The following is a 14,353-nucleotide window of genomic DNA, read 5'->3' on the forward strand; positions in this document are numbered from 1 at the left end:
CACACCTGTGAGGTGGGATGGATTATCTCAGCAAAGGACAAGTGCTCACTATCACAGATTTAGACTGGTTTGTGAACAATATTTGAGGGAAATGGTGATATTGTGTATGTGGAAAAAGTTTTAGATCTTTGAGTTCATCTCATACAAAATGGGAGCAAAGCCAAAAGTGTTGCGTTTATATTTTTGTTGAGTGTAAAACTGATAAGAAAAGGAAGATAAAATAGTTATATTTAAAACTCAATGTTCACAGATTTGTTTTGGTTTCAGCCTTTGTTTTGCTCATGTGTTAAAAACCTTGAGCTCTGTCAGTGTTTTAATTTCAGGTGGCAATGCATTCCAGAGTTTAGTACCTGTTACTGAGAAGGACGACTGTCCAAGTGTTGTTCCGTGTTTGGCTGTTTTACAGTTACTGCTTGTTACACCCCTCGTTCTTATTTCACTGGTTTGTTTGTTTACCAGCTGACAGAGTATCTCTCGAGCAAGGTTGTTCACATACTTAAAAACAAGAGGAATCAGAGATTTCTACCATCAGCCAATCCGGATTCAGATCACTTCCAAAATTCAGTGGGGTCTTCCATGACCTAATATGTATTTGTGGTGAAAACTTCATCAAAATCTGTGCAGTAGTTTTGATGTAATCCTGTTAAAACAGAGACAGATGAATAAATAAACAATGATTTTATTACATCCTTGGCACCCTGTGTGCTTCTCCATCAGTATTCTCAGAGCAATCATTGCATTGTAGTGCTCTTTATCAGCATGAAACCATCTTGCTGCTCACAGATCTTCACCCGTTTTCTAAGCCTCGCTTCTACTACTCTTTCCCATAACTTCATGCGGTGGCTGATCAATTTTATGTCTCTGTAGTTACTGCAGTTCTGCACATCACCCTTGTTTTTATAAAATAGGAACCAGCACACTTAGGCTGAATCTCAGTTCTACCCCTTGGCCCTGCCCCTCCATTTTGCGCGGGCATGAGAGACAGAGGGGTGTCTTGATTCTCTTTTTGGAGCGAGGCAGAGGGGAAGGCGGAGGGCTTCAAACCCCTCTGTTTCGAGTGAATCTGGATGCACACTCCGTTTGGAGGGGTCGGAGGAGCTTACTGCTGTCTCTGAAAAAACAAACATGGTGCCGAAAGAGCCGCACAAATGAAGCGGCTTTCATTACAAATTGCACTGTTTAGAAAGTTATAACTTGCCAAAAAACTTTACAGGCAATTGTCTATGACAGCAACGTGTCTGCTGCTGGATGCATGTTGCGTATATTGTCTTTCTGAGGAATATCGTAACTTCGCTCGTGCGCTGAGGCGTTATAATGCACATACACACGAACGCTACCATAAGACACTTTTATATCTCACAATGGAGAAAATCATGATAAAGTGTAAGCACGTTAATTTGTATGTTCATAAATCTTTGCATAATATCAATCCCTGATGTTGGATTTCAAGGTCTGTAACGTGTGTGTATGTAAACGAACAGGGAGCTCTCAGCACACTCGTCTCCTAATAAGAAAATGAGCCAGAAAATGAGAAGTTTCATCAATGGGAATAAGTTGGAAATATATATACACACATGTATATGTGTAGCACATAACCTGACGTCCTAATAGACTGATATTATTTGTCAAGGAAATTTCTAAAGGAAATAGTGCTGGATGCAAAAAATGGGAGAATTTGAAAAAGAAATATAAGGTTAATAGAACTAGATGCAGCCCATAACATACATACAGGTGCTGGTCAAATCTTCAGTGATAATCTTCCAGACGCTGTCTCTATTCATGCCCAGCTCATTTGCCATCAGTCGAACAGTCAGCCGACGATCACTACACACAATCTGCCTGACGCGCTCAACGTTAGCCTCAGTCCTGGTCATTGAAGGCCTTCCACTCCTGGGGTCATCTTCCACGTCCTCACGTCCCTCTTTAAACCTCTTGCATCACTCAAAAACATGTGAGCGTGACATCGTCTCATCTCCGTACACTTGCTGCAGCAAATCCCAGTGGTTCTGACAGAGTTTTCCCCAACTGGACCAGAAACTTCAAGTTTGTTCGTTGCGCTGTGCTCATTGCTTGACAACTTGAAACAGAGGATATGTATATAAAAGCATGTGGAAGAAAGTTCAATGGCTGCAGAAAGCTGAGGTCACAGTTACAAACTCCAGGGGGAATAGTTTGAAGGGGGAAAGTAGTAGTTTGTAGTTTGGGTTTGAAATAGATCTTTTGTGACACCAATCCTGGAACTTTTCTGACATACCTCGTATGTATATATAATTTTTTGTTCTCTTTTCTCAAAAGGCACTCGTGCATTTCTGTTATTTTGTGTCAGGTATTTTTTATTTTTTTTTAAGGGGGTTTGGATACAATTTGCTGAACAGTTGCAGCTTCAGCAGTGCTTGGTGTTTAAAAACAAATTGTGTGCACACAGATGCGGTCTCTGGACAACCAGTTATACCCAGAGCATCAGAAAGTAATCATCCAACAGGTGGAGGAAGAGCAGGCCCATATCCAGAGTCAGACGCTGTTACGGCTGCAACAGATCCACGGTCAAGCTGTCGACAGACAAACTCACAGTCCACAGGTCAGACAGTCACACAGCACAATGAGTCTGTCAGCAAAAAACTCTTTTACATCCCACTTTTAACAATTTTCCCAACAACAACACTGGGCACAACTTAAGTCTTAGCCGGTGATTCATAAAGCATTCCATCTCTTAAAACAGGTTAGTTGCAGCACTAAAAGACATCAGACAGTAGAAAATAGAAACTGATTCATTTTTTGCGCACGGGTGATCAGCATCTTTCATACAGCATGCTACAAATAGTGAGCAATCAAGCCACCCGTGATCATCGTTATTCATTCTCTGTCATCTGCCCTTTGTGTTCAGTTCTGAAAAATAATTCAGTATATGTGGGCATTATGATGATTTATTTTAATTTTTGTTTCAATATATAAATAGCACCAGATTGTAAGTTGCAGGACCACCCAATCTCGTAAGAACTATCCGCAATTTATACTCCGGAAAATACGGTGAGTCCTTTGAGGGGCCTTATCCCCAGTTGGCATAGAGTGAAGTGGATAAGAGTGTAAGACTCCCTCTGAACAGGACACCAGTTAGGGCGCCTTTACACATATTCATAATATGTACAAATCAGGGCAAATTACCGCAGAACAGCTCGTATGCGTGAACCACAAAAACATAAAGCCGACAGGCAGGCGGGGACACACTGGGAGCAGCTGCAGCATTGGAGCATGTGTAACCACATCGCGCAACTGTTGTGGGGGGGGGATGATACATGCCACCCACCGGATTCGAACCTGCAATTTACAAAAGCTCTGATTGCCAGCCAAAAACTTTACCACTGTGCTACAATCACTGGCCTGTAAAAGGTGCGGAAAAATGCCTGAAATCAACAAGGATATGGGCGTATTTTTAAAAATTACCATAAAAAAAACCACCACATTTTATTGAATCCCTCTATTGAATCAAGTGGACAATACAAGTATGAACCGTCTGTTCCTCTCTCGATAACCCATGCTCACAGATGTACAGGACAGCAAGCAGACATACGCGCGTTAGTGGACAGTTGTAAGTTCATGTCCGTCCGAACACGGTACGTGTTCTCCAGCTGGGATGTCCAGAACCAGAGATCTCAATAGCTGCTGCTGTCAGCACCACACCCCCTGTCCATCCAGCACACACACCAACGTGTCACTCTCTTCTGTGTTATGTGAGCTGTCAGTGAGTCTCTGGTTAGCAGCTGGCAGGCACCTCATGTGCGCGCTGACCTGCCTGTCCGGCCCCCATGTGACCCTGTGCAGCAAACATATCAGCACCCCGCAGCACACCACATGTTTGGGGGGGCGTACGATACACATGCAGGCCACATGTGTGTTGCTTTTTGCAAAGCCACACTTGTGGAGGCACTTCATATCAAATCAATTTTATTTATATAGCGCCAAATCACAACAAACAGTTGCCCCAAGGCGCTTTATATTGTAAGGCAAAAGCCATACAATAATTACAGAAAAACCCCAACGGTCAAAACGACACCCTATGAGCAAGCACTTGGCGACAGTGGGAAGGAAAAACTCCCTTTTAACAGGAAGAAACCTCAAGCAGAACCAGGCTCAGGGAGGGGCAGTCTCCTGTTGGGACTGGTTGGGGCTGAGGGGAGAGAGTCAGGAAAAAAGACATGCTGTGGAAGAGAGCAGAGATCAATCACTAATGATTAAATGCAGAGTGGTGCATACAGAGCAAAAAGAGGTGAATTAAAAGAAACACTCAGTGCATCATGGGAACCCCCCAGCAGTCTAAGTCTATACAACCCCTGGCAAAAATTATGGAATCACTGGCCTCGGAGGATGTTCATTCAGTTGTTTAATTTTGTAGAAAAAAGGCAGATCACAGACATGACACAAAACTAAAGTCATTTCAAATGGCAACTTTCTGGCTTCAAGAAACACTATAAGAAATCAGGAAAAAAAAAAGTTGTGGCAGTCAGTAACGGTTACTTTTTTAGACCAAGCAGAGGGGAAAAAAATATGGAATCACTCAATTCTGAGGAAAAAATTATGGAATCATGAAAAACAAAACAACGCTCCAACACCACTAGTATTTTGTTGCACCACCTCTGGCTTTTATAACAGCTTGCAGTCTCTGAGGCATGGACTTAATGAGTGACAAACAGTACTCTTCATCAGTCTGGCTCCAACTTTCACTGATTGCTGTTGTCAGATCAGCTTTGCAGGTTGGAGCCTTGTCATGGACCATTTTCTTCAACTTCCACCAAAGATTTTCAATGGATTACGATCCGGACTATTTGCAGGCCATGACATTGACCCTATGTGTCTTTTTGCAAGGAATGCTTTCACAGTTTTTGCTCTATGGCAAGATGCATTATCATCTTGAAAAATGATTTCATCATCCCCAAACATCCTTTCAATTGATGGGATAAGAAAAGTGTCCAAAATATCAACGTAAACTTGTGCATTTATTGATGATGTAATGACAGCCATCTCCCCAGTGCCTTTACCTGACATGCAGCCCCATATCATCAATGACTGTGGAAATTTACATGTTCTCTTCAGGCAGTCATCTTTATAAATCTCATTGGAATGGCACCAAACAAAAGTTCCAGCATCATCACCTTGCCCAATGCAGATTCGAGATTCATCACTGAATATGACTTTCATCCAGTCATCCACAGTCCACGATTGCTTTTCCTTAGCCCATTGTAACCTTGTTTTTTTCTGTTTAGGTGTTAATGATGGCTTTCGTTTAGCTTTTCTGTATGTAAATCCCATTTCCTTTAGGCAGTTTCTTACAGTTCGGTCACAGACGTTGACTCCAGTTTCCTCCCATTCGTTCCTCATTTGTTTTGTTGTGCATTTTCGATTTTTGAGACATATTGCTTTAAATTTTCTGTTTTGACGCTTTGATGTCTTCCTTGGTTTACCAGTATGTTTGCCTTTAACAACCTTCCCATGTTGTTTGTATTTGGTCCAGAGTTTAGACACAGCTGATTGTGAACAACCAACATCTTTTGCAACATTGCATGATGATTTACTCTCTTTTAAGAGTTTGATAATCCTCTCCTTTGTTTCAATTGACATCTCTCGTGTTGGAGCCATGATTCATGTCAGTCCACTTGGTGCAACAGCTCTCCAAGGTGTGATCACTCCTTTTTAGATACAGACTAATGAGCAGATCTGATTTAATGCAGGTGTTAGTTTTGGGGATGAAAATTTACAGGGTGATTCCATAATTTATTCCTCAGAATTGAGTGAGTCCATATTTTTTCCCTCTGCTTGGTCTAAAAAAGTAACCGTTACTGACTGCCACAATTTTTTTTTCTTCATTTCTTATAGTGTTTCTTAAAGCCAGAAAGTTGCCATTTGAAATGACTTTAGTTTTGTGTCATGTCTGTGATCTGCTTTTTTTCTACAAAATTAAACAACTGAATGAACATCCTCCGAGGCAGCTGATAAGTTTCATTACACTAGAAGTCTTTCAGAAAGCACTGTAACTATGTTTAAGGATATGATTCCTTCTTTATGTTCTCTGCCATATACCAACACAGTGCAGAGTAGCTACCTAAACTCTGTAAGTGAGATAGAGTATCTCGTCAATAGTTTTACATCCTCATTGAAGACAATTTTGGATGCTGTAGCTCCTCTAAAAAAAGAGAGCTTTAAATCAGAAGTGCCTGACTCCGTGGTATAACTCACAAACTTGTAGCTTAAAGCAGATAACCCGTAAGTTGGAGAGGAAATGGCGTCTCACTAATTTAGAATATCTTCACTTAACCTAGAAAAAGAGTCTGTTGCTCTATAAAAAAGCCCTCCGTAAAGCTAGGACATCTTTCTACTCATCACTAATTGAAGAAAATAAGAACAACCCCAGGTTTCTTTTCAGCACTGTAGCCAGGCTGACAAAGAGTCAGAGCTCTATTGAGCTGAGTATTCCATTAACTTTAACTAGTAATGACTTCATGACTTTCTTTGCTAACAAAATTTTAACTATTAGAGAAAAAATTACTCATAACCATCCCAAAGACGTATCGTTATCTTTGGCTGCTTTCAGTGATGCCGGTATTTGGTTAGACTCTTTCTCTCCGATTGTTCTGTCTGAGTTATTTTCATTAGTTACTTCATCCAAACCATCAACATGTTTATTAGACCCCATTCCTACCAGGCTGCTCAAGGAAGCCCTACCATTATTTAATGCTTCGATCTTAAATATGATCAATCTATCTTTGTTAGTTGGCTATGTACCACAGGCTTTTAAGGTGGCAGTAATTAAACCATTACTTAAAAAGCCATCACTTGACCCAGCTATCTTAGCTAATTATAGGCCAATCTCCAACCTTCCTTTTCTCTCAAAAATTCTTGAAAGGGTAGTTGTAAAACAGCTAACTGATCATCTGCAGAGGAATGGTCTATTTGAAGAGTTTCAGTCAGGTTTTAGTATTCATCATAGTACAGAAACAGCATTAGTGAAGGTTACAAATGATCTTCTTATGGCCTCGGACAGTGGACTCATCTCTGTGCTTGTTCTGTTAGACCTCAGTGCTGCTTTTGATACTGTTGACCATAAAATTTTATTACAGAGATTAGAGCATGCCATAGGTATTAAAGGCACTGCGCTGCGGTGGTTTGAATCATATTTGTCTAATAGATTACAATTTGTTCATGTAAATGGGGAATCTTCTTCACAGACTAAAGTTAATTATGGAGTTCCACAAGGTTCTGTGCTAGGACCAATTTTATTCACTTTATACATGCTTCCCTTAGGCAGTATTATTAGACGGTATTGCTTAAATTTTCATTGTTACGCAGATGATACCCAGCTTTATCTATCCATGAAGCCAGAGGACACACACCAATTAGCTAAACTGCAGGATTGTCTTACAGACATAAAGACATGGATGACCTCTAATTTCCTGCTTTTAAACTCAGATAAAACTGAAGTTATTGTACTTGGCCCCACAAATCTTAGAAACATGGTGTCTAACCAGATCCTTACTCTGGATGGCATTACCCTGACCTCTAGTAATACTGTGAGAAATCTTGGAGTCATTTTTGATCAGGATATGTCATTCAAAGCGCATATTAAACAAATATGTAGGACTGCTTTTTTGCATTTACGCAATATCTCTAAAATCAGAAAGGTCTTGTCTCAGAGTGATGCTGAAAAACTAATTCATGCATTTATTTCCTCTAGGCTGGACTATTGTAATTCATTATCAGGTTGTCCTAAAAGTTCCCTAAAAAACCTTCAGTTAATTCAAAATGCTGCAGCTAGAGTACTGACGGGGACTAGAAGGAGAGAGCATATCTCACCCATATTGGCCTCTCTTCATTGGCTTCCTGTTAATTCTAGAATAGAATTTAAAATTCTTCTTCTTACTTATAAGGTTTTGAATAATCAGGTCCCATCTTATCTTAGGGACCTCGTAGTACCATATCACCCCAATAGAGCGCTTCGCTCTCAGACTGCAGACTTACTTGTAGTTCCTAGGGTTTGTAAGAGTAGAATGGGAGGCAGAGCCTTCAGCTTTTAGGCTCCTCTCCTGTGGAACCAGCTCCCAATTCAGATCAGGGAGACAGACACCCTCTCTACTTTTAAGATTAGGCTTAAAACTTTCCTTTTTGCTAAAGCTTATAGTTAGGGCTGGATCAGGTGACCCTTTTTAAGTAATGGTTTAATTACTGCCACCTTAAAAGCCTGTGGTACATAGCCAACTAATAAAGATAGATTAATCATATTTAAGATCGAAGCATTAATTAATGGTAGGGCTTCCTTGAGCAGCCTGGTAGGAATGGGGTCTAATAGACATGTTGATGGTTTGGAGGAAGTGACTAATGAAAGTAACTCAGACAGAACAATCGGAGAGAAAGAGTCTAACCAAATACCAGCATTTGCACTTACACAAATTTCACCACCAGTTCAAAAGTGATTGTCTGCTGACTGTTTTCATGCTGACAGTGCAACTGGCCACACATTTTCTAAGTGCGAAGCAAACAGTGTAGATGTTCGTGTGCGTCACCTGGAATTTGGCCGACACCTGCTGCGAGAGGGATTGAATGGGCTCTGTCTTTCAGCTGCTGGTGTGCGCAAATATTTGTAGCAACAAGTGTACGAGGCATTGGAGGCAACTTCGATTTTTCACAGTTGGCATGCAGTTTCTCCTTCGTGCGCTAGTCAACTAAAATTGTGTTATGTGTGAAGGGGCCCTTAAACACAGGTTACTTCCACCCGCAGCAGGTACACATTGGCAGCTGCGAGGACTAGGACAATGCAGATGAAGTGTCTTATCCAAGTATACAGATGGGTAATGTGACCAGGAATCAGACCTGGGCTCTACATATTAGTAGCTCAAATCTTTAATCCACTGAATATATTTCCAGAAGTATCCATAAGATATGTACATCATGGATGCTTGTCAAACTCCTAAAATGAGCCAGAAGTACCTGTATATTTTTCTACGAAGTGTCTGTATCAGGAAATGCATGCAAACTGATAACATTACTGCGTTTTGTTGATGAATAACATTAGTCTAATGCTGACCAAGTGAGCTTCACGTTACCATGTTGTTCTTATTGCAAGTTTAATGATGGTTGGCAAACCTATTTACGTATTAATTCAACCAACTGGCAGAACAGTGTTACACAATGACTTTTAAATTTTGGTACACCCAACATATTTGGTGTCTATGCTGTCTGTTGTCCAGATGATGGCTCCTCCCACTGCCCCTGCCCCAACCCACCACCCTACGGTCATCGTCCCTGCTCCAACACTAATCCAACACCCCCACCATCACATCACCGTGGTAACCATGAGCCCATCTGTCCACACCAGCACTGTTTCCACATCCAGACAGAACCTGGACACTATTGTGCAGGTATGTTTGCTTTTTGTTTTTTTTTTGTAATCTCTGAATTAGATGTGCAAGCAAAGATTAGATTAGAAACATACCAACTTGTAACCTAAAATATATTGTAACTTGTTAAATCTAGATCTGTTAAATTATTCCCACTGAATGTTGGCAGTGTGCGGGTCACAGCTGTCAGTCCAACCACCAAAACATTAGTGGGAAAATTACTCTTCACCGAGCCTCGGCAAAAGCCTGGTTATCTTATGTATGGTTAACTTGACGTAAAGTCAACAATCAAATGACAAGCATATATTAAGGTGTTTATATAAATAATCATATATTGTCATTCAATATTAACACAGTTAATAATGTGCAGCTGCTGTTTCAGGTATCAGTTGGCCTCAGCCAATTTGTGACTTTGTCAATGTCATAAACATTGATATGTTAATTTTTGAAAGATGCTCTTTCTAGAGTTTCACTATTTTTATGAGGCACTGTTCATTATTTTTGGAATCATGTTTTGGCTATTGTACCAGATGGTGCTTCTACTGTCAGCTGCCCCAGAGACCGACTAATTTGAGAATTTGATGTCTAAATCAGTCAATAATTAATGTTATGTTAATTTTTTTGGAAGGTCTTGTTTGTACACTTTAAAAACTAAATTAGTATGGGGATAGAACTTGGAAATTCTGAAGGTAACAGATAAGTTGACAAAAATAAGTGTGCAGATTGGACTTCGCACCCTTTAAAATACTGTGTAACATTGTTTTCAAAATGAAAATGTCCTGTCTTCACATTTTGATACTAAGATCTGAAACTGAGTCTTTCATATATCAGAGTCATTACATCAGTTTCATCTGACAACCAAAATTTCTAATCCATTTTCCTTAAATAAAAAAAAAAAAAGGAAAAATTTGCTGATTCTGAGTGAATGTCTGTGGCTATGATTTTTTTTTTTTTTTTTTTTTTTTTTGGGTGGGGGGTGGAATTGTCACCTTTGTTTGTTGCATCACTAGTTATGCAGCTTCATGGTAGAGTGGAACAGAGGAGGATATTTTTATTTATGTAATTAAAAAAGATGGACACTTTGCCCCCAGACCGTCCTGCAGCACTCGTTGCGCGGTTGTGCCATACCAAGTTCTCCCCTATGCTGTGAAAAAATCCTGGTGAGGACCCTGATGGGGCCACATTTAGAAAGATATGATGGCCAATATATGAAGCAATAATAAATAAAATGCCATTTGTTTAGTTTGTTAGCTTACATACAGCTTACAAAGAAAGTTTAAATCAGTGTTTTTCATCAGACTTTTTAGATTCAGGAATCAAATCATTTTTGGCACCAATGGGTCTCCAACGACTAATTTGCAGAGTGTGATTGGCAAATTTCAGTTTCATGAAAAAAAAAAAAATCTCCCAGGGATTAATGGGCAGGTATGCAGTATTAGCTAGTACTCATTTCACCTAATGTGACAAAGTAAAGTTTCCAGCGTGCCACTCACACGTCAAACATTTTCAATTTAATTTAACCATGTTAGTCTCACTGAGATTGAGACCTCTTTTGCAAGGGAGATGTGGGCATTTATAAAGTTTCCAATCCACCTAACCTGCATGTCTTTAAATGTTGGGAGGAAACCGGCGCACCTGGAAGAACCTGCACACAAACTGCACACAAGTGGAAATCGAACCCATTATCTTCTTGCTGTGAGGCAACAGTGCTAACCACTAAGCCACTGTGCTGCTAGCACAGCATAGCACCACCTAGTGTTTTTACATTTCAAGTCTGTTTTGTTGATGCTACCAAGTCACTTTGAGTGCATATAAAAAATGTCTCTACGCTGGCTTCTGGAGCCACTGTACCGGCTTTGTGCTTGAACCCCCCCCCCCCCCCAAAAAAAAAAATCTGAACAGATCTAGTAAAACTTGAGGGCTGCTGTGCCAGATGCATGCTTGGATTCCAGATAAGGTGATTAGTGGTCGTATCATGTTAATATCATTCTTGAATGTTTGTCCCTCCTCCGGTGCCCGCAGGCCATCCAGCACATTGAACGCACTCAGGAGAAGAGGGGCAGCGCGGATGAGGAGCAGAGACGAGCCGTCATCGTTAGCCCTGGCCATGTTGCTATGGATACAGCCTGCTCAGATACAGACACGGATACGGAGGGAGAAGAATGTTCGATGAACTAACCATCCACCGAACAAACACACAGTCACTAACAGATGTGATACCAGCTCACTGTTAAGATTCCCTCCAGAAGTTTGACTTTTTTTTTTTACTTTGTGTTGGCATTATCCAAATTTTTAAGTCCAGTAGTTAAGCTTTAATCTTGTACTGTAAAATCCTTGCAGATTAAAAAAAAAGAAAAGATATTTAGCAGTCAGAGGAGACCTATTAGGATTACTAATCCCCCCCCCCCCCCCCCAAAAAAAAATATACCTGCCCAAGGTGTGTGGCTGTAGGAACTGTGGGATTGAGTCTGAGGACAGACCCTGGTGTGGGTTATGAAGTCTGCCACTAAAGGATCTCCTCACGGGGGTTAAAAACACTTTGGTTCCTCTTTAATACGTTTGTGTGCTGCAGTCAAAGTATCAAGGTAACAGTCATTGCTGGCGTGCTGACAGTATTATTGAGAAATGTCAGTTTTACGGGGAAATGTGACAAAATACACAAGTAGCACTTGACTTTTTTGATTTTTAAAGAAATTTGGTATTGACCATTTCCCCTCCATTCTTATTTTGTTTCCATGTTTCAGAGTTGGCTATGCAACAGTGAACATGAATCAATCCCACTACAGTCAGGTCCATAAGTATTTGGGCCAGGACAGCAAAATTATTATTTTTTTGTAGCATCATCTCTGTACACCACCACAGTGATACTGAAACAAAACGGCCTCTGCTTGTTGCGCAGACTTTCACCTTTTTCATTAAAGGGGTTTAATAAAATAATACATCAGTCACAATGATTACTATATGGACTTATCCTTAAATATAGATAAACACAAGCATTTTGCTGCATTCGATACATATGTCGGCCTATACATGAGTGTTTGTTTACATAAGACACTTAACATTTCAGCAACTGCAATGTTCATCCAGAAAGTTTGGAAGAATAAATGGAATTGGTTCCTGTATGCAGTCAGTTAGATCCATGCAAGTTTAGGCAGACTACACAACCAACTAATGACAAAAGTTGACATTTTATATGAATTGGTGTAAGATTTCACAGCCGGCCTGCTTACAATTCATACAGACTGAGGTTTTATGAGATGCCATCATTGTGCATAAATCAAACAAAACTGACAAAATATTGAAGACAGTGTGGCGCCACACATCAAAAAAGTAAGCATTTAAGGCTGAAATACATACAGTAAATTCATCAAATGTGAACGAGAATAGCTGTAATGCAATTCATAAGCGTTTAATGAAAAGGGAGCTAACATTTACACTTTGTCTCGTGGTGCTCCAGTGCAGCTCTCTGCCCTACTAGATTAACTTACATTTATTAATGTAAGTTTTGAACCCACGAGCAAATGCTATGTCCATCTGGTATTGATATGTTTTAACATTATTTTTGACCTATGCATAACATAATATGTATTAAGTACACAAAATAATGAAATATGACACTTGCATCACATTTAACTTAAACTGTGATTGGATCAAGGTGTTTAAAAAGCAAAAATACATAACAAATCTTGAATTATTTTATTCCACTTTGCAGTGGCCCATTGATGTCTGAGACGGACCCATCATTTGAAAATAATGGCCCATTAGTTTGGGCACTGAGGAGCCATTAACCCATACCACCCTTTGAAATATGTATCACTGATTTAGGATGTTTTGATTTTTTTTTTTTTTTCTTCACATTTTTCAGTTCCAGTGTTGAATATTCTTGAGACTTACTGGGTTCATTGCTCTTTGAAATGATGTACTTTCATTTTTATTATATTATCATTATATCAATGGTATAAAGTAGTCTTAAAACAATGTTGATATTATTGTGATATTTTCTCAGGCACTATGTCATCTGGCAAGGTTTCTTAACATGACAGGACTATATTGCATTAACCATTTAAGAATTAGTCATTATTACATGTTGTCCTTCCATTTTCAAGGGTCAGACGTGTAACAATGATGTATAAGGATTATTTCTCATACAAATAACCATTTTTACAGCCTGTTTTCTTGTGACAAGTAAGGGGAGGAATTCACGAGCATTTTCAAGTTACTGGCTGTGTCTTGGAAGTACATGTACTAATTGGACCGATTTACCACATAATGCCATACCAGTACTAGTGTTTGTATTTCTAAAAGGAGTAGACTGTTCTGAAAAACCAATGAGAATAGAGAGGGAAGCCACAAGACACCCATACTGACTTGCCTGTGATTGAAGATGGTGTGCATAGTCCACCTTTTTGTTTATTGCATCACCAGTTACACTCATAACTCTGACATCCTCATTGACTTGGAAATGGTCACATATCAGTCACCTGACATGTCTTAGGGCCCCTTCACACATAATACAAATCAGAATGAATCACGGCAGAACAGCTCGTATGAGCGAACCACGATATCGAGCCGACGGGCAGCCGTGAACGCTCCATCTGCGACGGTTTTGTGCACACGTGTGTCGTGAGCAGGAACACAGTGCGAGCAGCTAGGAAGTGGTGCACCACATCACGCTGCTGATGTGGAGAACAGTAAAATAAAAAACAGCTGTATAATTAGTGAATATCACTGGGTTGATATAAATCAAAGGACACGCAATACAGAACTCTGCAGTTAAATAACCCTGGTTAATTAAAAAAATAAATGCCACTCACGGGATTCAAACCTGCAATTTACATAAGCTCTGATTACCAGATGGAAACTTTAAAAGTGCCATGATAACAGACCAAACAGCATTTGTTGCAGCATATTTCTGCTGATAAGTGACTGAAAGTGGCGTTTCTGTCGCACTGTTGGCTTGTCATATAGTC

The 14,353-nt window shown here is 40.0% G+C and overlaps 1 protein-coding gene across 1 annotated transcript in view; it reads left to right on the top strand.

Annotated features, from left to right (window-relative positions):
- LOC117526812 (transcription factor AP-4-like) overlaps nt 1–12,021 on the top strand; it is a 45,592-nt gene extending 33,571 nt beyond the window's left edge. The window contains exons 6-8 of the mRNA XM_034188886.1: nt 2,426–2,578; nt 9,234–9,404; nt 11,406–12,021. Coding sequence (XP_034044777.1) covers nt 2,426–2,578; nt 9,234–9,404; nt 11,406–11,561 — 480 coding nt within the window. The 3' untranslated portion in view covers nt 11,562–12,021. The remainder of the gene's footprint in view (nt 1–2,425; nt 2,579–9,233; nt 9,405–11,405) is intronic.
- Nucleotides 12,022–14,353: the final 2,332 nt, after the last annotated feature.

The sequence above is a fragment of the Thalassophryne amazonica genome, chromosome 15 (genome assembly GCF_902500255.1).
Source record: "Thalassophryne amazonica chromosome 15, fThaAma1.1, whole genome shotgun sequence".
Lineage (NCBI taxonomy): Eukaryota > Metazoa > Chordata > Actinopteri > Batrachoidiformes > Batrachoididae > Thalassophryne > Thalassophryne amazonica.